The sequence below is a fragment of the Hesperophylax consimilis genome, chromosome 12, assembly GCF_061612785.1.
Source record: "Hesperophylax consimilis isolate HC1 chromosome 12, BYU_Hcon_1.0, whole genome shotgun sequence".
NCBI classification, from domain to species: domain Eukaryota; kingdom Metazoa; phylum Arthropoda; class Insecta; order Trichoptera; family Limnephilidae; genus Hesperophylax; species Hesperophylax consimilis.
Genome location: NC_142847.1, coordinates 12,756,633 through 12,780,955, shown reverse-complemented (window position 1 = coordinate 12,780,955; position 24,323 = coordinate 12,756,633). Strand labels below are relative to the sequence as shown.

At 33.0% G+C, this 24,323-nt stretch overlaps 1 protein-coding gene and 1 non-coding gene across 2 annotated transcripts in view; both read right to left on the bottom strand.

Moving 5' to 3' along the window:
- The window catches only part of ema (C-type lectin domain containing ema), a 37,405-nt gene extending 15,372 nt beyond the window's left edge, over nt 1-22,033 (bottom strand). Inside the window, exons 1-10 of the mRNA XM_089638128.1 lie at nt 21,433-22,033; nt 20,638-20,777; nt 18,981-19,129; nt 18,267-18,409; nt 14,301-14,387; nt 10,909-12,086; nt 7,320-7,499; nt 4,675-4,927; nt 4,215-4,341; nt 1,674-1,754 (exon numbers count right to left, since the gene is read on the bottom strand). Coding sequence (XP_089494254.1) covers nt 1,674-1,754; nt 4,215-4,341; nt 4,675-4,927; nt 7,320-7,499; nt 10,909-12,086; nt 14,301-14,387; nt 18,267-18,409; nt 18,981-19,129; nt 20,638-20,777; nt 21,433-21,635 — 2,541 coding nt within the window. The 5' untranslated portion in view covers nt 21,636-22,033. The remainder of the gene's footprint in view (nt 1-1,673; nt 1,755-4,214; nt 4,342-4,674; nt 4,928-7,319; nt 7,500-10,908; nt 12,087-14,300; nt 14,388-18,266; nt 18,410-18,980; nt 19,130-20,637; nt 20,778-21,432) is intronic.
- TRNAV-GAC (transfer RNA valine (anticodon GAC)) lies at nt 10,125-10,196 on the bottom strand. Its single transcript has one exon. It is a non-coding gene; the product is annotated as a tRNA-Val (tRNA).
- Nucleotides 22,034-24,323: the final 2,290 nt, after the last annotated feature.

Here is a 24,323-nt window from a genome sequence, read left to right as displayed (position 1 = left end):
TATTTCTAGGAAAATTATTCTGCATTTAAAAAAAATTATCCCATTAATAATTTTAAGATTTTAAATAACTCCAACGAAATTTCATCCCCCCCCCCCCACTGGACACATTAACAATTCAAAAAACATTCTTCACTGCAAACAAGCAGTGAGTGCGGTTGTAAGAAATGCATTTTGCTGGAAGGTACATTATATGTATTTGAGTTACGCTTGATTTTGTACTATTCATTGCTGGACGAAGATGGACGATGTCTGGTTAAATTGGTAGCTAGTAACTAATATCTAAGTGTTACTGGAAAGGCAAAAGGAATATTAAGAGACACAATTGCTCCGCCAAATATGGGGGACTCTAGTGACCCCCCTTCGGGTGATACGAGATTTTTACCTTTAGGTACGTAAAGTTTAAAAAGCAAATAGATCATTATTTTCTAATATTGCGAGATTTTAGTGACAACAAATCTTATTATTATGTCGTTGATAAATTCAAATGTTTTCTTTTTTTTTGCAGATTTCAAAGCCTGATTTTACAACGGTTTGTGATGAACAGTTAATTTCAGCAATAAACCTTCATTACTTTCAAGATTATGAAATGAAAATATAACTAAGATAAAACAAAAAGGAAGTGCAAGGTTGGTTTAAAAAAAAAAACTTATATTTTTTGTTCAACTTGTCATGTTGTGCTATTCATAAAATATGTTTATGTGACTCCTCGCAAGAGATTTTGAAGAGCTGGTAGATCTGACGCGTGAGGGAGGATAAGGAAGGGGCTGAAGGAAGATATATTAAATGTAAAGGAAAAGACGGCAAAAAGTCTCATGCTGGTGACTAAACATTGCACTGTGAATGGATCTTCCATTGTACATTTAGCTCTATATTTTGGCATTAAGGCGATGCACTACGTCGTGTAATATTTTGAATCGAGCCGCAATCGATAACACTCCTTATGTAGATGGCGATAAGGCTTAAATTCCCGCTTAACACCATCCAGCTGTTTTGATTTAGGCAAGAAAAAAACATGGCAAAAAAGTGCCTTTTATTTTATTTTGTGGATGTTCAGGCATAAATATTTAAATGTTTTCCGATCATTTTATAAATAACTTAATTTGCCACATTATACAATAAAACCATAACCGCAAATGGGTTCGTAAGTAGGAAATTTTGAACTTTAAAGCAGTTTTCATAGGCCTTATAAATTATTTTTTTCTGGGCTTATAAAAAGACTTATGTAAAAAATACTCGATTATTTCAAAGGCCAAGACGTATTATACTCGCGGTATTTATTTAAACCATCTGAAACATTTTTAGGCGATCAAATTTTCAAACCAAAAACACATGATTTTGCATTACTACGTAGTGCATCGCCTTAAGTTCACATTGGGTTCATTAAGGTCAATTCACATTTAAAAGAAGTTTTGGTAAACTTGGTGCATTGTTACATTTCTAGGGAAAAATAAAAGCTAGGAGAATATAGAAGTGAATTTCTAATACAATCGGTCCATTATTAAGCTACAACTAAAAGTGGGAAGCATTTTATTTAATTGAGATATAACAAAACAGTTATGGTTTGTTTGTTTCGATGAATGTGAAAATCATGCCTTGAGTGAATGACAGTTTTCCCAAACACGGCAACGATAGTGTAAGATTAATATGTACAAAGATCTATTGGAATAGCATACCGCTGATAACTCAAGGTGAGCAAGATGCGTTACTATTGCCTTTCGTCTCATCTTCGGGAGGAGTTTTTGTTCCCGGCACACCTAGCATTGCAACGGTAAAGAAAAAATAAATAAAGGTGCATACTAACCCATCAAACTACATAATATGTAATATACAGGGTAACCGGTTAAAACAGAACAGAACATGATAAAAATATAGGTTAGGTAGTTTAGGTCAGGTTTGTTTGGTTATTAGTTTGTTCTCTTTCATCACTTTTCTTCAACGTTCTGTTTTGTCGTGGAACCAATATATTTATAGATACAAATAACATATACAGCTAAAAAGAATGGAAAACAAAAGACAACATATTAGACAAGCTTTTAACATGGCAATACATGTTCTGAAATAACTGACTTACCACTGATAGTTACACTGTAACCTTTTCCTCATTCCCATAAATAACACGAAAGCATTTTTTTCTAAAATATTTTAATTAGCACCATCTATGAAAGTGAAGATTATAAATTGTGTTATGTTTAACCTTAACCTCTCAGACAAAGACTTTTATTTACTGTGTGTTCCTTTGAGAACTGTCAAAACGTGAAAATTTTTGTGTTATTTACGAGTTTTGCTAAAAGCTTCATAACTCACGTTTTGGGAAACGTAGCCTCATTCTAAAAAATGTTTTGGAAAGATTATGAAATCCACTGTCATATTGTGTTGTTATACGTAAATATTTGCGTTTCTAAATATACATTTTATGAAAACGTCAAAAATATGTAAAAATCGCTGACCATTATTTCAAAGCCGTGAAAAATGTACTTTTTTCTGAGTATCATAAAGAAATAACACTTTATATATTGAAGAAATATAATTAAAAACTATTAGTCACCTCAAAATATTAACCGTCCAAACTAAAATATTTTTAATAAATTATTTAGAAACGCAATAAATTATGAACGAACAAGATGACAGATCCAATCGGCTTAGATAATGCACCTCTACGTTCCATAGATATTCTTGAATACAGACGCGTAGCGTTATTCATTATCGATACTCTGTTTTTTAAATCATGGCAATCCGTATACTAGTGATGGAAATAAATCGATTTTTGTAAAATCTCGCGCGTTTACGTGAAAAGACGTTCTAATGTCTTGGCCGCTATTATCATATTTACGTCTTTTGACGTTCTAATGTTCTGAGTGGTTAAGACAAATTATTTGTTTGCGCCCGTACAAACGCAATATGAATCATCGGTTTAGTATTGTATTTGTATGACTTTCTCGAAAGTATTGAGTTTTTAAACTCAATTAAACAAAACTATTTATTCATATTTATATTGTGTTTGTACGGGCGCAAACAAATAATTCATTTTAATATTGTAAAGCAATACCTTGTAAAAAGCGTATTTTAATAAAATAAATTAATTAATGCCATCTATGAACAACTAGAATATAACGAGCGTCGCGTTTAACCTTAACCCCCATGGCCTCTGGTATATTGACCGTATATTTATAAATATTGTAAGACGCTGATGCTGACAGAAAGTCAAAGGATTTGTGTGTATTTCTGCTTTGAAATAAAATTCAAATAAATGGAATATTTCTGAATGCATCCGAAAACTAAAAAACTGTTTTTGAAAAGTGATGAAACACGCTTTAAAATTTTAGTAGTATAAATAAACATATAATTTTTGTTATTTGTAAGAAGGAGTTAGCGCAACACGGCATAACACCCCAAAAACTAATAACAAAATACTTTTGGCCGTGAAAATCTTAAATCATATATAATTTTTGAAATATTAAAATTTTGAATGCAAACATGAAAAGTTACAAAAACGGCTCAAATGTATTATAAATAGTACTGTCATCAAACTTTTTTATCGATTTATATTTAGAAAAAATAAAAAATTTCAAATTATAGTTGGAACCTTTGCTTTCATAGAGTATGTAGTACAATTTAATTTTTCTGTGGTTAACTTTTAGATTTGGATATAAAGCGTGGTGTTTTCTCTTAATAACACCATTTAGATCATATATCTCACCATGACATTAAGGAAGACACAACAATTTCTATGATACCATATGAACTGTTCCCAAAAGCGAACAAATGAACTTAGAGATAGGTTACAATGGAGCTTTCAGTGGTAGGACCATTTATGTAATAGGATATGTTCTGATTAGATTTGTTGGAGATTGCTACATATAAAATAAACTAGACTTGTCTTTTTTAATGCAGAAAATTACCCCATAAAGTCTGAAGTAAGAAGATGGACAGAACAATTTTGTAATTTAAATAATGCTGAAATTAAGCAATAATGAAAATGCCAAAGCGTAAAGTTATTTGTTGCCCAACCTTCTCAGACCCAGTCAAATTCGGTTGTATTTCTGACAAGGTATGAAATTTATTTTCACAATAGTTATGCACTTACACCGTAAAATATTTTAATTCCAACTGATAAAAATTATTTGTATTAGACCAACTTTTGGAATGAATCTACATATAAGATTTGGTGCAACGATTAATTACAATCAGCATGCATTACAACAGAGCATGTTTACTTCTCCGCAGGGCAGGCGCTTAGTGAAGGCGATTCCCGTCATGGGAGTCCCCGTGGGGGGGAGCAGAATGGCCGCATCCATGCAAAGCCACTCCACGTTGAGCGGACTTTTCTGCATTTCGCAGAACCTGCAAGAGCGATACAATTAGTTTTTTCGCTGGCAAATATGATTAATTTCTTATGACTGAGATATTACCGATTCAAGAGAAGTGTACACAACCGTTGAGACAGTATTTGTAAGCTTCTAGACTTTAATGATTATGTTTATTAAATTAAAGAAAAATAGTAGAACTTGCAGACAACCCGCCTTGTGGCAGCACAGGGTGACTACTTTTTTGTTATTATTAAAATTCTAGTAATATAAATGTTTTATAATAACAATAATAAATAATAGAAAGGTTGAAACTGGCTATCAGAATCAAATTGTTAATCAGGCAATGGTTTGGGAAACAGGTACTCACTCGTCTTCAAACATGTCCAAAAATATTTCTTCACTCTTATAATAATTTCTGACTAGCGATGCGGAGTGCTGTCTTGCTGCTTCAACAGCCCTGGCCCTCCTCTCAGCCGCAGTGAAGCCTTTACATAGTCCCCCGGAAGGCCCCGGGAGACCAGAAGAGGTTATGGAGCCCTGGGGGGCAGAATTAAGGCCCCCGGCAGCTTGCGATAACAGCTTGAGACTTAATTCAAGGCTGACGAGCCTTACACGACAAGCTGAAAGAATGGATAAACATAAATAAAATGTTAGTTATGTCAAATGCAAAAACATTAATGCGGTAAAATTAAGCACTGATAAATTTTATGTTATCCACTCAAGCGATGGCTACATAAATTTGGGTAGGTGATTTTTATGAATTAAAATGATTTATAAATTTAAAAAAAATTTGATAATTTTTTTGATATTAATTGAATCGAATGGCCGAATCAAAAAAATTGCCTGGATTAACTATTTTAAAATATAAAGTTTTTATTTACAATAGCTTTTCTGAGGTTACATTTTTAAGTAGCTGGCAGTTTAAAATTATGATGTATTTTAACTTAAAATATAGAACTAACTAATTATTGTGAAGAAAAACAGTTGTGTAAATTTTTTTATTTTTATAGTGAGACCTCACAAGAGTCCCAACTGCTCCCGTCTGGAGCCAGTGAGACTATGGCATCCCCAATTGGGGGATGTTGTGAGGCTGAAGGTAAGTGGGGAAGGGAAAGAGGAAGGTGGGGAAGTACCAGGCTATTCAGATCTAGTCACTAAACACGGCTAAAGCCATTTGGAGCAACGTTTCAATTCTGAATGGTGGTCTTACACCAGGGCGATACTGGTAGTATCTTCCACTCTGGAACGTGCCGCAAATATACTATATATTATTTTAATTAATTAATTGTGAAATAACACAAATTAATCAAATAAAATTTATTTGCGCACGCCGGGTTCGAACCCGCGACCTTCGGAATGGCAGTCCAATGCGTTACCACTGGACTATGCCGGCCGTCAAATAATGCTCAATAGTAAATAATGCTCAATAGTTTTCATAACTGCAAAATCTACTAGGGGGGGCTAGGGTTTTAAAATTATTTTTTTTGCATTTTTTTAAATTTTTTTAAATAATTGCTCAATATGTTAAGAATATTATGTTCAAATTTCAAGTTGATTGGAACAAAATTGACGAAGTTACGAGTATTTTTATACCTGTCGGATTTTAACCCCTACCCGACCATACGTATAAGCCGAGCAGAGCAGGAAGCTGAGAGACAAACTAAAGAAGGCAGGATTTGTCGTAGACAGGAGCAAAAAGGTGCTTTAGACATCATGGATGATAGCAACATCCTTTATGGACCTGGCATTGATGATTCAGTGTGAGGTAAGCCGATAAAATTTGCTTATAAACGTTTAATACCAGATTTTTTAGTGTTCAAAACTTTAAAGCGTTTTTCCCACAACTCACGTTTTCAAAGTCGGTGCCCATCATAACTTCAAAACTACTGCACCGATCCTTTTGAAATTTTGAAAACTATTTCTGTACATAATTTACGAGGTAACGCTGGAGAGTTTTTTTTCAAATTTGTTAATAATTATTAATTTACAATAACAAATTAGCCGATTTTTTTCACTAAAAATAGCGTTTTTCCCTTCAAAGTGTTCCAAAAAAGTGAAAAATTAAAATTTCGAAAAACCCTCCCAGCGTTACCTGGGAAAAAATATTATCTAACGAATGAACTTTAATTTTTTCATTTCAGATGACCCAGCACCGAGTTATGAGGGGCACCGCCATTCTACTTTTTTTTGAGACACGTCCGAATAATTGCTGCCATTGCCGTATTTTTTAATATTTCTCCGTGAAAATTTTATTCAACATTCTTAAAATGTCATACTTTACTGTACTATTAGATTTAATAAAGAGATTTTAACTGTGTTTTCACAAAAAATTCACAAAAAAATGCCTTTTTTCGTACGAATTAACCCTAGCCCCCCCTTAACGACCAAAAATAATTGTAATGAACGAAAAATTGAAAGTAGTTAACTATTTATCGACTACTTTTCAAGTTTTGCGAGCACAAATATACGCAGGGTGAATTTTTATTTGAAGATTTTTGTGAAGATTTGAAATTAAACATGGAACATTCCACTGAGAGATCGGGGCGTGGTAAGAACTTTTATTTTTTAATAATAGTTCTCACCCAACAGCCAAAATGTAAAATAAAAATAAATTCAGAATTTATTGGATTTTATTTTAATGATAAATAATGTTTATAAGACAAGGTTTTATGCATAGCATAAAGGATAAGAAATAATTATGAGCAATATGTTTACTAATGTTTACAGGTGAAAAAATATAATAAGCAGAAACTATGTACTAGTACATATTGAATTATTTGGCGGGTTGGAAATAAGCCGACATAGCTCAGTGGTTCAGAGCACCTGGCCGGACATCAGAAGGTTCAATTCCCTTTGGCGGCATTTATTTTTACTCGGGAGATATATTTAATTTGATTTGATATTTTAGGCGACTAATTATTGCTTATAATTATTTGTTACATAAGATTTTGTTTTCCTCTTTTTAAGAAATAAAAAAAACTTGTTTTACAGAATGAACTGATGAATTCTTACGTGGTTGGTAACTGAGCTGGACAATATTGATGAGTTTGTCCACCAGAGTTTCGCTATACAGCGGGGCGGCAAACAGTGGCCTAGCGGTCGAGGTTCCTGCATCCGATCCTAAAGTTCCAGGATCTTTCTCCTGTTTCACGGCCGGCATTAATACAACGTCGAGAACATCTGGATTAATACCTGGAGAAATACATAAGTAATCTTTATTAAATAAGCATAGATTTCTATGATTATAGGGTCAAATTTAATGGTCTATCGATTTGTCGACAGCACTGAGAGCGAAAAAAAGATATAGTTGATATCCCAGTTGCTGCAAAGAAATTTTTTTGAGGTAGCTTTTAAAACATTTCATGGTGTAAGTTGGCAAAATAAGTAACATTTGACATACATGTGGAGTTGTCTTTTATTATCTAAATAATTTTTCTATTCTATATTATTATAGATGCATTTCTTTTTAGTTTATTCGTAAAAGCAACTAGTTTTTTTAGTCAATGAAATCTCCAAGTTTAGTATCCTAAATAAGCTATTCTGTTTTGTATATTACATAATAAAGCAGAAATCTAAATGTATGAAGAGTAAAATTTCTAGGTATCATTTTCAGAACGTAAATATTTTCATCATAAACTATGGAGCTTTGAAATATCTATTTAACTGTAAAAGACATTATGATGTTCGTTCAGTGTTTTTTAATGATAAATGTATGAATAATTTTAGCCTCTGTGGTCGAGGGACTCTATATATATATAAGACCCTCGACTAGCAAGCTGGAGGTCGCAGGTTCAAATTCACGCATGCGCAAGAAAATTTTATTTGATTAATTTGTGTTATTTCAAAATTTACTCATTTAAAATAATATTTAGTATATTTGCGGCACGTTCCAGAGTGGAAGATATACTCAGTATCGCCCTGGTGTAAGACCATAATTTAGAATTGAAACATTGCTTGAAATGGCTTTGGCCGTGTCTGGTGACCAAATCTGAATAGCCAGGTACTTCCCCACCTTCCTCTTCCCAATCTTCTTCCTCTCCCCACTACCTTCAGCCTCACAATATACCCCGACTGTGGATGCTATAGTCTCACTGGCACCAGATGGTTGGGAGCAGTTTGGACTCTTGTTTGGTTTCACATTAAAAAAAGGAAAAAGTAATGGAGTGATGATTTATGCATTAATTCCCAGTGCAGTGCAAAAATTAACAAAATTATTTTTAATATATAATGAGTGTTATGTGTTAACTCCTAGGGGCCAGAGCCCTACATTTGCAGTGTTGAAGAATCATGCCTATGTACAATAAGAAAGAACTGCAATTGCAGTGTCGATCTTGTATATTCATTTTTTAATGGTTTAATCAAATAGTGTTGAAATCTTGGACGATGTCTGATAGTAAATATGTACATACTTGTAATAATATTATGTAGAAAAGATAGCAAAACTATCATGCAAATTAATGAAATATTAATAAATGTATTAAGTTGAAAATACATCATTTTACAGAAAAATAAGAATTACATTTACATTAATAAAATGGTAAAAATATGATTAATTTACAATGAAATACATAAATATTTAAATTTATTTACAATAAGGAACTTAAGTACATTTAATTTTTTTATCAGTTTTGAACTTCTAACTTAAATACCAGAAAGTAAATTTTTTTTGTCAAGGGCCGCCAAAATGCCCAAATCCGTGGCGTGTCGGGTATGAGGTCACAGCGAATAATGTTTCATTCGACAGGTCAGTAGTCAAATTTGTATTGCAGAACTGATAATTTTTATTCTTAAATTTAACCGCTTTTGATTAAATAAAATAAAAAAACTATTTTCAGGCAGGAAAATGAAGGTGGATCTAAAAATAATACTTATTTAAATAAATAACTAGTTAAACATCAGACCGTTTCCGCAGGGGTAGCCAGAGAGAATGGACCACCAAACAACTCTGTCTTTTTTTTAAAGTATTTTTTATTTAGTTATTAAATTGAACATATTATATCTAGTGTACATCTATTCTAAAACTACTATTAATATTCCATGATAAGTAAATACTAATATTTGTATTTGACAACATTGAGACGAAAAACTGGAAAAAAAAACTGGAAGACTTTTGGCTTCTTGGCAGACACTCCTTGCTCCATTCACATTTATACATACTATGCTGTTTGACATGACCCGACTCAAGTATTTAGTTCACTTGATCCTGCCATGTATTCCTCCAGCGTTCCCGATTTTTTCTACATTTCACATTTTTTAATAAAAAAAAAATATATATTTACTAAAAAAATAGTGTAATTCAAGAAAATCGTAAGCAGCTCTAATTATAAAAATAAAAAGAATACATACAAACATGATATAATATTAAAAAAATACACATAATATTTTATAACAAAAAAAAAATATTAAAACTAAAATTACAACTAGGCATTACGTTCATAGTTGGCAACAAAACTTAATATGTATTACAAAGTACCTGTGGTGGCTTGTCACTCTTATTTTTTTATTCATATTTATCACATTCAGATCATATACTTTCCATTTTTCATTCATCCGTTCTACATGCCCAAACTCACTATGTACTAATCTAATCTTACTCACTACGCTTGTATCAGCCTTGCATGCTTTGTGTATCTCCACATTTTTCACACTGTCAAACATAGTTTTACCACACATTTGCCTGAGAGATCTCATTCAGCTTTCAGTCTACTTTCATCCTATGATAATGACTTTTAATGTACACAACAAATAAAAATAAATGAAATTATTGAAGACAATATTAGCGATTTCTAAATGAAAATCTGAAACAGAAAAGGATACAGTCACATCTAGGACTTGAACCCAGGACCGTTGCCTTGTCGGGGCACCGCTCTACCACTGAGCTAATGGGACCCTATCCCCTTCGGTCACATTTAACTGTATCATACTTCGAATAAGAACTACCAACATTGTCTTCATTTTTTATTGGCGAACTAAATGCAATCTAGACAGCGTCTTTTAGATAAACCTATATTATTTTTTAATAAATTATTTTGTGCAACATCTATTGACTTTTCTGCAAGTTTAGGATGAATATTTATTTTTTGGAATATGATATTCCGAAAAATAAATGGTTCATCCTTTCATTTTCCTGCTAAAAATGCTTTTTTCACTCTCTTTTTTAATACTGCAGTTATTAGGCGTCCAGCGACGATATGTAATGTCTACACATATATATTTACCGTCACATGCATCTTTAGAAATTGCGACATAGTTTTAACCCATAACTGAAAAGCGGGTATTTTGCAGGCTTTTAAAAAAATTCTAAATGTTAGATTCTTTCCCTAGTATTTTTAAATGTTACAAACTACAAACATGTTCAGTCAATGATTGTATTCGTGCAAATGTCTAAAACCAGATAAAATTAATAAGTATTGTCAATGTACACATGCAATTTGATATATTCTAAATGTACGTCAACAGAATTGACCAAATTCTTACCAGCTAATCACGGCAGCATGAAAATTAGGAAGATGAAAGAAAGGTGAATAATTTTGAACAGTTGATGATAAAAATCAATGACAGTTGTAAATTCAAAGACAAATAATATATAAAATATACTGACCTTTATTATTGATAAGGGCGTAGAGAAGACAAAGGGCAAATAGAGCAATATAGTCGTTCTCTGAACAGTCAAGGGATTTGAGAATAGTTTCAAGGAAGGGTTTTGTTTCTACAATCGAGGGTTTTTTTTCAGTCGTCAGATTCAATGTTCTATGTTCTACAATGGGCGTGTTCGTACTGGACTGGTAAAACTGTTCTTTCTCTTCATCGGTAATGTTCAAATTAGTGTCTTGTACACTCCCTGAAGTGTTTGAGCCTAAACCAGAATCCGGCAATGGCGAATCTGGGACATTCTGCAATCGTTCGCCGATTGTCGTGTGATATTGATCCAGCAAACTGCGATTCAATACTGTATTGCTATCGGAAGCAATCAGATCTTCCGAAGAATTGTTTCTAGAGCTTCCGGAAGCCTCGCTAGCTCGAGACGTCGAAGGAATGGAATTTGAAATCAAATCTGGATCCATATCGGAGCTAGCGCCATCGTTGAAGTGCTCCCTTTCAAGCGAGCCTCTGATAAGCATTCCACCATCATGGGCGTCAAAGCTTTCTTCAATCTCTGATTCCTTATTATATCTCTGTCCACTGGAAGTGTTGATGGCGAGAGATCGTTCTAAGCTTTCAGATGGTTTAGCAAACTCCAGCTTTATACAGCCTTGTTTACTTTTAAGATAATTTTCTAGTATTTTTGTAGCACCCTCCTCAAACACAGAGTTGTTTGAATGTAGAATAATACAAGCCAGTGCGTGGACAAGGGGTCCATGGGTTATGATGAGGAAGACTTGGGATAAGAGAAACAGAGAGACAACACAAGAGACTCTTGGCTTTTGTTCTTCTTCATATTCGTCTAGCCTAGAAGAGGAGGGTCGAGATTCCTGGATACCGAGATCTATTCCCTTCTGATGAAGTATATCAGCTAAACTTCTGGTTATAGTTTCAATATGCAGGATCTGTTCTGAGTTGGTGTTGTTCATCAAGGGTCTCTTACTGGCCAGTCTTATTCTGTGAGCCGTGTTGCTCGTTAGGGAATAGATGTACAAGGGAATCAGAAGTTTGTGAAGGAGATGTTCTGTCAGAACTTGGTTTAGATCAGGTATATTGAGACAGAGTATATCATTCAGGTAATGGAGATGATCTAAATGCTCTGCAACTAAGTCATCCAGTTTCTGCTGCGATTGATGACTGGAACAATCATTAAATAAACATTAATAATATTATAACAGAAAATAATATAATATTATATTATTGCAAGGCAGATAGAAACATTAAAGCTTTAAATGTATACGACGAGAATGCCAACATTTTTATAAATCCCAACCAGGAATTATTAGATTCCTGGTCAAATAAAATTTTACACGCAAAACACTTCAATTATCTCAACCAAACGTATGTTGACAAATTTTCGTCAAACAAATGGTTGAGTATTCAAGAGTTGAGCGCAGAAATAGAAGGATTTATGCTTGCTATTCAGGATAGAGTCATTAATACTAAAAATTATAGGAAGCATATAATCAAAGATACAAATCAAATTGATGATTTATGTAGAAAATGTTTGGCTTTTCCGGAAACTATAGAACATATTATATCGGGATGTTCTATATTAGCACCGTCCGAGTATACATTTAGGCGCAATCAAGTTTTAAAAATAATTCACCAAAGTTTGGTAATTAAAGATAACTTGATTGACTGCCGTAATATAGTACCATATTATGAATACGAACCAAATTCATTTTTAGAAAACGAATTTTATAAAATATATTATGATAAAACTATACTAACAGACCGAATGATTAGTCATAATAGACCCGATATAGTTTTACATGACAAAATTTAAAAAATAACTTATATCATTGATGTCGCTATTCCAAATTCCTGTAATATTCAAAAATCTGTTAATGAAAAAATAAGAAAATACACAGATTTAGGAAATGAGATAAAAAGAATTTGGCATTCTCAGACTATAAAAATATTACCATTCGTTATTTCGGCTATATATTTTAGGCTATAATGTAGGATAATGAAAGATTTTTTTAAAAATATTTATGTTGAGGGATCAGTAGGATTTATAGGCCCTGTTAGGAGTTCTACCGAGCCGAACCCTCTGATATGAAAATATCTGGAGTTGGTGAATTATTTTCCCATTTGATCTCTGGTGAGTTGAAGTTTTGTTCTTGTATTGTTTTGTATTTATTTTGCCTATATTATGCACTTACATAATGTTGATTGACTAAATGATCATTTGTGGAAGGGTTTAGTTTTTCCTATGGGGAAGATTTAACCCGGACATAAAATCGGAAAAGATAATTTATATTTCTGTACCTAAAAAAAAAAAAAAAAAAAAAAAACCAACATTATTTGTTGATTTTTGATGGTTTGATATTTTCTATTATAAACCTAATTTAAAAATACGTTTAAAATTATTATGTCTTGTAATTTCTGTAATTTTAGGCTTTGTATAAAAAAATAATGATATTGTTTTGATAGTGAATGTGCAAATGTGATTGCTGGAGACGCATTAGTCTAGGGACATTTATATTTGTATGTAAATTTATTTTATACTATACAAGAATGTACTTTAAATGTCCTGTTTGTGTCTCAAATAAAAAAATAAAAAAATAAATTATGGATATTTGCTATATGTATTAATAATTATTAACGAATCAAGTTTATTTTAGTCATCGGGTATTTATAGCACAAGAGATTTGTATAATTTATTAATTTATTAATACCCCAACCAGCCACTACAATGTTATGTTGTTCAGTATGTATACCTTCAAAATGTATACAAGTACATATTTAAGTTAATGATAAATCAACCAATACAAGTAAAAACCACATTTAATCTGTAATCATTATTTACACCAATTAAAAATATAATTATGTAAGTTTTTAATTGGTTAATTAATGTCATGAAACATGATAATAAAAAAAATGTCTAACATTTAGTCTGCGGGAAGTGACATAAAGTCAATAAAACGAGTGCGTCTGAAAACAAGTTTATCGACTTTGATATTTCAGACGATGTGCAACGTAGTCTTAGAGCCTGTCCAGATTATGCGATTGTCGCTGCGTTTTATGCGTAAGCAAGAAATATATGAGCGTCTATACCAGGGGTCACCAATTACTTTCATTAGGGGTCCGTTTTTTTTAAATATATGACCGTCGCGGTCCGGAACTGAAAAGCCCAACTTTCAACAATATGGAAAGGCAAGCCATTAGACAAGCAATCATTTTGCGCACGGGTTTCAGCTTGGAGAGACGTGAGTGTATTATATTAATTTAATTTATCCTTTTTTCAGGAATTATGTAGTATTTTTAGATACATTTGTCATGGAGTATTTTTTATACAGGTTTCTATAAAATACAGAAGTAATAAGTCAGTAAATTTAGACTTACTCCGCATCATTCCTCACGCAGGTATCTAGCTCCAAGATATGTTTTCCAATGAACCAAACAAGATTACTGAAGTATGGGGCTGCAGTTCTGTAAATTACAAAAATTAAAATCAGTTAATCATAAGGTTAGGTTAGTTAATTCATCGTAGAGTATACCTATGCTATTTCTTACTGACTTACTTATAAAGTTCCCACATAAGACGTTTTCATGCTTAACCCATAGGAGCCGGCAAGAATATTCAATAAATAAAAATAATTTTTTTGTTAAGGGCAACTTAATAACAAGACAATACCATACTTGATAAAGTGACATTTTGATTTATGTGTTTAACAAACCCAGTAGAAGTAATATCCAAAGATGAAATGAATATATAAGGTCGACACTGCAATTGCAGTGCTTCATGACGTGCGTGGGCACAATTCTTCAACACTGCAATTACAGGGTTCCGGCTCCTAAAGGTTAAAAGTTATTTTCGGTTCCTTAAAGCAGTGCTCCGCAACCTTTTCTCACCTACGACACACCAAATTTCTTCCTAGAATTCCGCGGCACACCAAAATTAAATAGATATTAAATTGATTCAAATTTTACAATAATTTCTTGTTTTTTATTTGAAAAGTAAACATACAAACATTTAACTATAAAATATTTATTTTTACGCAATCTTAATAATTATTATAAAAAAGCAATAAATTAATGAGCGATTAATTGTTAAATTAACCTGCACTTGTTTCAATGAACACAAAATTTTTATATTCGGCTCGATTTTTGACAGCGCAACCCGAAGTTCTTGGTCAAGACCTTTTAAGCATGACCGCTTATCATTTTTAATTAATACAAGCGTTGAAAAACTTTGCTCACATAAATATGTTGTTGAAAATGGAAGTAGTGTTAAGAATTCTTTGACGGAAATGTAATTATTTTTTAACGTAAATCTATATTCTTAATATATTCTATATTTTTAAGTATATTCTTTTTTAACGTAAATCTTTAATAAAGTAAATGTCATTATTTAAATCTGTAAATTCCACTCGAATTTGCAGAGGCAGTGCTTCCGTAGAATTTATTGCATTGGTTGCAAAAGAATTTGGAATCCAATCGTATTGTTACGTATTAATGAAATAAAAATACTGACAAAATATTTCTGCTGAAGCATACTTAAATGTTGTTGGGCCAGATCCACAGTTAATTGTTTGTTTTCAATTGTACTATGGTTGATCCTTTGGTACATTTCCAAACATACTTTTTGCAACTCTTTCAGCCAAAGTTCGTTATTAAGTTCATTCAAATGCTCGAATATATCAGCCATGTATGCAAGTTTGGCTATCCAGTAATCGAGGTGCTGATATAGTTTGGGCATATTTTGATTTAAAAGAAACTCACACACCTAGTGACGAAGCTCAAACAATCTAGCCAAAACTTTGCCTCGGGATAGCCAACGAATTTCAGTATAAAACAATAAGGATTCATATTCGGCTCCCATTTCTGAACAGAGTATTCCAAAGATTCGCGAGTTTGGGGCTCTTGATTTAATTACTTTTGCGATTTTAATACATTCATTCATCGTGTTCAAAAGTTCCTCCGGTAAATTTTTGACCATCAATCATGCTTCTCGGTGTATGCAGCAGTGTGTAAATTGTAACGTTGGATTTTTTTTTGTTTTACACAAGAGACAAAACCATTTTTACTACTCGTCATTGCCGCAGCGCCATCCGTGCAAACAGCAAAGCAATTGCTCCATAATATTATATGTTTTGAAGAAATCATCGGTTACTTGAAAAAATTCTTCACCGGTAGTTCGCTCTGGAACCTCCTTACAAAATAAATAATGTTCTTTAATAAAGTCCTCATCAACGAAAAGTACAATAGCTATCAACTGTGCTTTATTTTTAATATCGGTTGTTTCGTTGATCTGAAGTGCAAATTTTTCAGCCAATAACAGTTTTCAGTGTTTCTAAAATATTGTGAATACGTCTTTTAACAGTATCTGCAGACAATTAAAAATAGACAATATTATGAAAAATATTTTGTCATTGTGTATTAAATACATAATTAAATATTGTAAAATGTCAAATACATTGAATTTGACCGCGGCACACCTGTGTCTGGCTCACGGCACACCAGTGTGTCACGGCACACCGGTTGCGGAGCACTGCCTTAAAGACTGAAATTAAAAAAAAATGGCCTAATTTATCTAACATATAAGGTTTTCTCACATAAGAAAGTTTTACTGCAATAATATTTATCTTATTTGTATTATACAGGGTTTTCCAATAAGAGGTGTTATTTTGATATTCAATTCCATAAAAAATCATTAATCATCTCTCGATAGCGCAATCCATTCACCGTAACTGTTGCTCCAGCCTCATTTTCGAAAAAGTAAGGTCCAATAACTCCGCCGGACCATAAACCGCACCAAACAGTCACACGTTGAGGATAGAGAGGCTTTTCAACAATAACTCTTGGGTTTTCCGAGCCCCAGATGCGACAATTTTGCTTGTTGACGAAGCCACCGAGGTGGAAATGGGCCTCATCACTCAAGATGATTTGCATTTGATTCACTCAAGTGAATTTTAATAATTTCAATGCGTTGTTGGAGTGTGTATCGTTCCATTTTTATTAATGGCGTAGTTTCTACTTGTCAAATGTCAAAAAATGACAGCTTCAAAAGTAACATCTACCGAAATAGCGGGCTATTCAAAATAACACCTCTTATTGGAAAACCCTATATTTGGCCTTAAGTTACCTAGTTAGGTAAACACTGCATAATAATATAAATAATACATCATAATTTGAGTCTTGGCTGCCTTTATAAAATTCCCCCAATCCTGCTGGTCCCCTGCTGTCTCCCTCCAGTGCCTTATGCCTAAGGCTGCAGTATTGGCGTCCACACCATCCCAATTATTTTAATACTTCTTTATCCTGGTTTATGAAATAGAAGCCTGTTTAAACGTACAAACAAAAAATAATCACTAAGTTTTAACCACTTTGAATGCTTGGATACAACAAACATGTTTTGTGATTTCTTCTTCATCAGGGTTTACTTAGGCCACGTCCGCACAGGCAGGCGGCTTGCTTAGCGCCTAGAGTCTAGCGAGTCACCTAGCGAGTAGCTTAGGAAAACAAACGTTCTAGAATACTCGCGACTGGCCGCACTGCGCGCTTGGCGTCTAGCTAGTCGCTATGCTAGTCGCTTTGCGGGTATCGAAGTGAACGAACGTGTTGGTTTTTTGTCACTAGGCGCGAGGCATTTTTGAAGAGAAAAATGGACGAAATATTAATTGCATCTGTTTTTAAAAGAGAACCTCTGTGGAATCCAGCTAATGAACTACATAAAAATGTAGTTGTCTAAAAAAAAAATAATAATAATTATGTCATATTTTTTTTTACAATGAGACGTTAATTATGGTTATGGCGTTGGATTATGTATACTAAGAAGTATATCAAATGATTCTTTGGGCTGGACTGGTAAAATTTTTCGTCAAAATTACGCAATTGTTTATACAGAACATTAAACTGCCCATGACATGACCGTGACTTATTTATGTCATGAACCCAACATGATGGATAAGGCCGTGAAATGGTATATTTTAAAGATGAATTTTCTGTAAGTAGCAGTTTTAGAGCTATTTTTGAAAGTGACATCTCGTCAACTAGACGACAAGCAAATGACCAAGACACCTAGCGACCCACCACGCAAACCACCTTCAGTGCGGACACCGTGTATCCTAGCAAGTAGCCAGAATGCAAGCCACTAGGCTCTAGGCGCTAAGCAAGCCGCCTGTCTGTGCGGACGTGGCCTTAAATAAACTTCACTGGGGTTTCTGCATTGCTCACAAAACATGTCAGTTGTATCTAAACAATGAAATGGTGTGATTGTTGGTCATCTTTCTTCCACTCTTGCTAGGTGTCCTGCCCAACAGAGCCGACCCAGTTTAATAAAATGACTGTTATATGAGATATCCGTACTTGTCTCGGATGAATTTCAGCATGCTTGCGTCTTCCACTCGGTACACGTTGAGTGTCAGAGTCCTCACGGCTATCCGGACCATGGACTCCCTGTGGTTGAAGAACTTGATGGCTTCAGTGTACAGGGGGAAGTCATTGGTGTGCTGGAAATATAAGAATCATTTGTTAGGTTAGTCTTCAATAACAATTAACCGCTTGAACGTGTGCGTATCCGTAGCGGATATGCTATCAGCTCAACTGCACTTAACCGCTTGAATGTGAACATATCCGTAGCGGATATGCTAGCAGCTCAACTGCACTTGACTCTATTTTATACTTTTTTAAATCTTAAAAAATGCTCCTAGCATAATGAAATATATTTTATTCGCTTTGCAAGGAAATTATAATTATTTTTGGAATAAAACTAATAAAACTAATAAATGATGAGTAAAACTTTAAATTGTAATATTCAATTATTGAAGAAAATATTACCGATTTTTAAACGAAAATTTGTAATAGAAAAATCATATAAAGATACGGTCACCTTTAGGACTTGAACCCAGTATTTAGCGGCAGCTCGCCATCTTGGTAATTAAGAAATTACAAAATAAATAAAAAATTGTTTCAGAAGTTTGGTAGGGAATAAGTATAAGCGACAAATAAGATCTCAAATAAAGGGCTACGTTTTAAAAATAAAGCGAAGCTACTACATCCAGATATAGCAAATGTATTTACCTCGTTGTAGAAAAAGTGGATGGTGTGGCCATTTAGTTTGAAACTCAAAGTCTTCAAGAACGATATGTAGTACGCCATCACTTCTTCGTCGGAAAAGTCAAATTTATGCACAATGATGGAGTTAACATGGTTGTTACTGAGCAAATAATCTGCAAAAAGAAATAACACTGTAAAACCCACAAATAAAGATAATAAACCGTAATATAACTAACAATGTTCCGTAATTTTCTGCTGCCAAATTTTCAATTCACAATGTCGTTTTACACCCATGCTATGATTCTTTTCAAGTACATTTGCACATAAAAAAATTGCAAACTTTTGCAGCTTAAGCAACACATACTTTATAGAATCTATGTAAGGTAATTGTAAAAATGTATACAGGATGTCCAGATGTAAAGTGCGCTAACTTCGGAGGGTGATTCTACATGATTAGTGCAAGTAAAAAAGTTAAATAACTTTTTTCGAAATTCCATCGTTTTAACCACTCAGAACATTAGAACGTCAAAAGACGTAAATATGATAATGGCGGTCAAGACATTAGAACGTTTTTTCACGTAAACGCGCGAGATTTTACAAAAATCGATTTATTTCCATCACTAGTATACGGATTGCCATGATTTAAAAAACAGAGTATCGATAATGAATAACGCTACGCGTCTGTATTCAAGAATATCTATGGAATGTAGAGGTGCATTATCTAAGTCGATTGGATCTGTCATCTTGTTCGTTCATAATTTATTGCGTTTCTAAATAATTTATTAAAAATATTTTAGTTTGGACGGTTAATATTTTGAGGTGACTAATAGTTTTTAATTATATTTCTTCAATATATAAAGTGTTATTTCTTTATGATACTCAGAAAAGAGTACATTTTTCACAGCTTTGAAATAATGGTCAGCGATTTTTACATATTTTTGACGTTTTCAGAAAATGTATATTTAGAAACGCAAATATTTACGTATAACAAAACAATACGATAGTGAATTTCATAATCTTTCCAAAACATTTTTTAGAATGAGGCTACGTTTCCCAAAACGTGAGTTATGAAGCTTTTAACAAAACTCGTGAATAACACAAAAATTTTCACGTTTTGACAGTTCGCAAAGGAACAGAAAGTAAATAAAAGTCTTTTTCTGAGAGGTTAAGGTAGATTTTAGGTAAAAGGAAGATGAATTGTTTTTATGGGAAAAAAATAGTACTTAAAAATAAACATTGGAATTTCTAAAAAAGTTATTTATCTTTTTTACTTCTACCATCATGAAATGTTATCACCTCCCAAAGTTAGCTCTCTTTACACCATATGCAAGTGCGAATAGAAAAGATAAATATAGTAATTGAAATGGAGAATGGATTGATTCATTATATTATTAAATTAACATAAATTAATGTTTTTTGCTAAAAAACTTTCTTTTTTCATTAAAATCTACAAAAAATTATTTATTTGACTGACTTCTATTGAAATAGCATTACATATAAAGTTGCATAGCCCAGTACCTACATAAATGATTTTTTTCCTTATAGGTAATCTGAATGAGCAGATAAAACACAATACTTATCCTTTAATTATTGTTTTTTTAATGATAATAAGCAGTCATATCAACATTAAGTCTTCACAAGTCTTTGATGTTCTCTGATGAATGATGAATAATAATCTTACATAGCGAAGTCTCATTTCTGATGTTCTCAAAGAGGATGTTCAAGGTTTGCAGCAGCTGGACGCAGACGTAGGATGAGCCCCCACTTCTCTGTCGCATGATGCGCAGGAAGAAGGATAGCATGTTCTTCTCCAGGAAGAAACTACAAATAAAAAAAAAAACAGAACTCTTTAAATGCGTGACGTTTCGATGCTAGGTGCCCCAATATGCAGCACTTTTTAACGGCGGGTTAAATATTTAAAAAATTGTATGAAAAGCTGATATTTTAATTATTATTATTATTATTTTAAGATAAATAATGGTTTAGTAAGATAAATTTTCACCAAGGGAAATAAAGATGTTAATATCTGATACATATTGTGTGAAGAATTAATTAAATTTTTTATTTAATTTTAAATGATAAAGTGAATATAGAATCAATATTCCCTTTGAAATGATGAACAAATTCTCGGATGTAATTTTTATATTATGCAAATGACTGTAATCAGATATATTGCACATTATGCAAGACACAAAGGTTTATGATTTAGTTTAATATATAGTATAGGTAGGTACCTACATAAAGCTTTGATGAATAAAACTTATAATTTATTGTGGTAAAACAAAACTGTCAACATAACCAGTGAAAAATAGACAGAAAAAGAAATATTTTTGGAACACAGGAGAAAGCTAAATTCTGCAATATTGGCTTTAAAATTAGACCAATTTTCTTGTCAGACGTATTCGAATAGTCCTAAAGATCACACTATCGTGGAGACAACGTATTTAGTGTTTATTAATTAATGATTTCTACTCACTCAAACACAGAGCTGTCATTTTGGTCACCCCAAATTAAAATCTCAGCGATGGATCTCAGAGACTCAACTAAGAGTCCCCTATTGTGTTCAGACACGGTGTGGTTCCTAGCCAGGACGTTGTAGAGGTATTTAAGGTGCTCCAACGAATGAGGATTCTTTGGACGACCCCATCCTCCCCCGAACCAACTTCTACTTCGAAACATAACTTTGATGCACTTATATCACAATTTACACTAACAATCCACAATAAAACTTTTAAGGGTTTGCATCTTCATGGTCACAACTGACCAGAATCAGGATTTAACATAAACAAAGGCGATACATTCAATTGAATTAGCGATAACAAGGTTATGTATAACATTACATACTTGTCTTAGCGTATGTGCAATGTCAACATAAGATACGCCTACGGTTAGAAAACCATTACATAGATTTTGCACTTTGTATTTATTAGAATGTTTGATAAAAAATGATAATTTATTAACTAAATACTAATTGATAACGAATCAAACCAATACTAGGCGCTTTGGAAATCAATCAGCATGAAATTATACTTTCCGATTATCTGACGTTAGGTATGTCAATTATTATTCTAGAAATCTGCATTGCCGACGGGCGACGATGGATGTCTATTTTTCTGCGATTTCGATAAGATTTCTCTATGAAAATCATAATTTTCCTAATTATCTGCTACACACGAAAAAATAATTAAAATTAAAAAATATTGGTGCAACATCCATAAACAATAATAAATATTTTACAAAGTAGTTTTCAAACCACGAAAGAATAATACGTAATAATATGATTTTGCTAGTCAACAATAGATGGCAGGCATTTATGAATGCTACGTCTTGGTCGACAATATTTCATTTTTGTAAACAAAACAACCTATGATAAAGTTTCTTTATTATTACTTTTACTCAATTTACCAACTTTAATGAAAGATAAATGCAAATAATTCACTCAATTCATTAACATAATGAAGTTACATAATATGCATTTATCTTTCTAGAAGTCAGATGTACGTAATTTATAATTGGGATTAACTTATAAGTTATAAGCTCATTGAACCGAGACGTTCGTCACAATCTACGTGTTCATAGATGGCGGTAATTTAATTATTTTATTAAAATACGCTTTTTGCAAGTTAGGGCCCGTTCCCACTTCCGTTTTCAAATCGGAGGCGGGTCCCGTTTTAAAAACGGATGCCCTAGTGGCTGTAGTGGATGTATGGAGCTGTTCACACTTGTCCGACACGATTTGAAAACGGATCCGACATTTTTTGTCGGATGGCTCGCCTACGCAGCGCGTCCGTTTTCAAATCGTGTCGGCACACGCTCGCTCATAGTGTTGTATGGAGCTGTTCACACTTGTCGTCCAGTCGTTCCGGCAGAGTCCCCGCCAAACCCCGACCCCTCCCCGCCCGCTCCCTGTCGCAAGGAAGCAGGCACGCAGCGTGCTTGTATTTGGTTGTTTTGTTAAGTAAATAAATCAAAACTACAATAATGGATAAGGAAATAAATCCCGAAAATTTAATACCACTGGTCGAAGAAAGAGTATGGTAATATTTTATCTTTAACTAAATAAAAACAAAACACTTGGTGTACACAACTTTTGTACATCAACATTTTTATTTTTTTAATTTTAATTTTTTTAAATTTTAAAGCTTTAATGAGATGCACGGAAGAGCGTATTAGTTAAATAAACACATAATAAAAAATATTTGAGTGTTTATTGTTTTCTTACTTTAAAATATCGATAGCCTTTCTTCAGGACAAATGCACTTTCTCAATTTTGTATTTTGATATGTTAAGCTCTCTGAAACTCATTCCAGTAGATGGTTAAAGGAAGTGATAGACATTCTCTTAAGCCATTAAGCGCCCTTGAGGTGATTTTTCATGGTGAAAACGGCGCTATATAAATAATCCAATCATTATTATTCTAAAATAATTAAAGAACTTTAGTTCATCACTTCTCAACTCACCAATTAACACTTGGAAAATTCCTACAGAAAATCATTCGGCTATGATTGGGTGTAGGTACCCAAAATTTTCTTTTCACTTTTTTCCTTCTATTTAATAAGTACCACATGACAACAAGAGCTTCATCGTCGTCCATTGCGCACCATTACTGAATAATGAGCAAATAACATGTTTTTGTTGAATCGACAATTATTTTTTTTTCGTAGAGTATGGTCCGTTTTTAAAACGGATCCGTTTTTAAAACGGTAGTGTGAACAGGGCCATTGGCCATCCGTTTTTAAAACGGGACCCGCCTCCGATTTGAAAACGGAAGTGGGAACGGGCCCTTATGCTTGACGAATTATTTGTTTGCGCGCACATACACACATGAATATGATTAAATATTTTTTCAGTTTAAAATTCAATTCTTTCGAGAAAGGCATACAAATAAAATATTGTACCGATGATTCAATACGATATTGTATTCGTATGCCTTTCTTGAAAGTATTGAGTTTTTTTAAGGACAAAACTGTTTATTCATATTCATATTGCGTATGTACGGGCGCAAACAAATAATTTGCCTTAATATTGTAAAGCGATACCTTGCAAAAAGCATAATATGTTAAATATACTAAATTTAATAAATAATTTGCTCGGATACAATCTCAATTCTTTCGATAGAGGCATACAAATACAATATTGGTTTCGATTGGATGGAATCATGGATACAATATTGAATTTGTATGCCTTTCTTGGAAGAATTGAGTTTTTATACCAAGCTATTTATTTCTATTTAATATTGCGCATGTATGGGCGCTAACAAATAATTAGTCCGAATATTGTAAATGGTATATATATATATATACCTGTAGATTATAGCATTTATAAGTTGAATTTTTTTTCTTTCCTTTATTTGTAAAATATATTTGA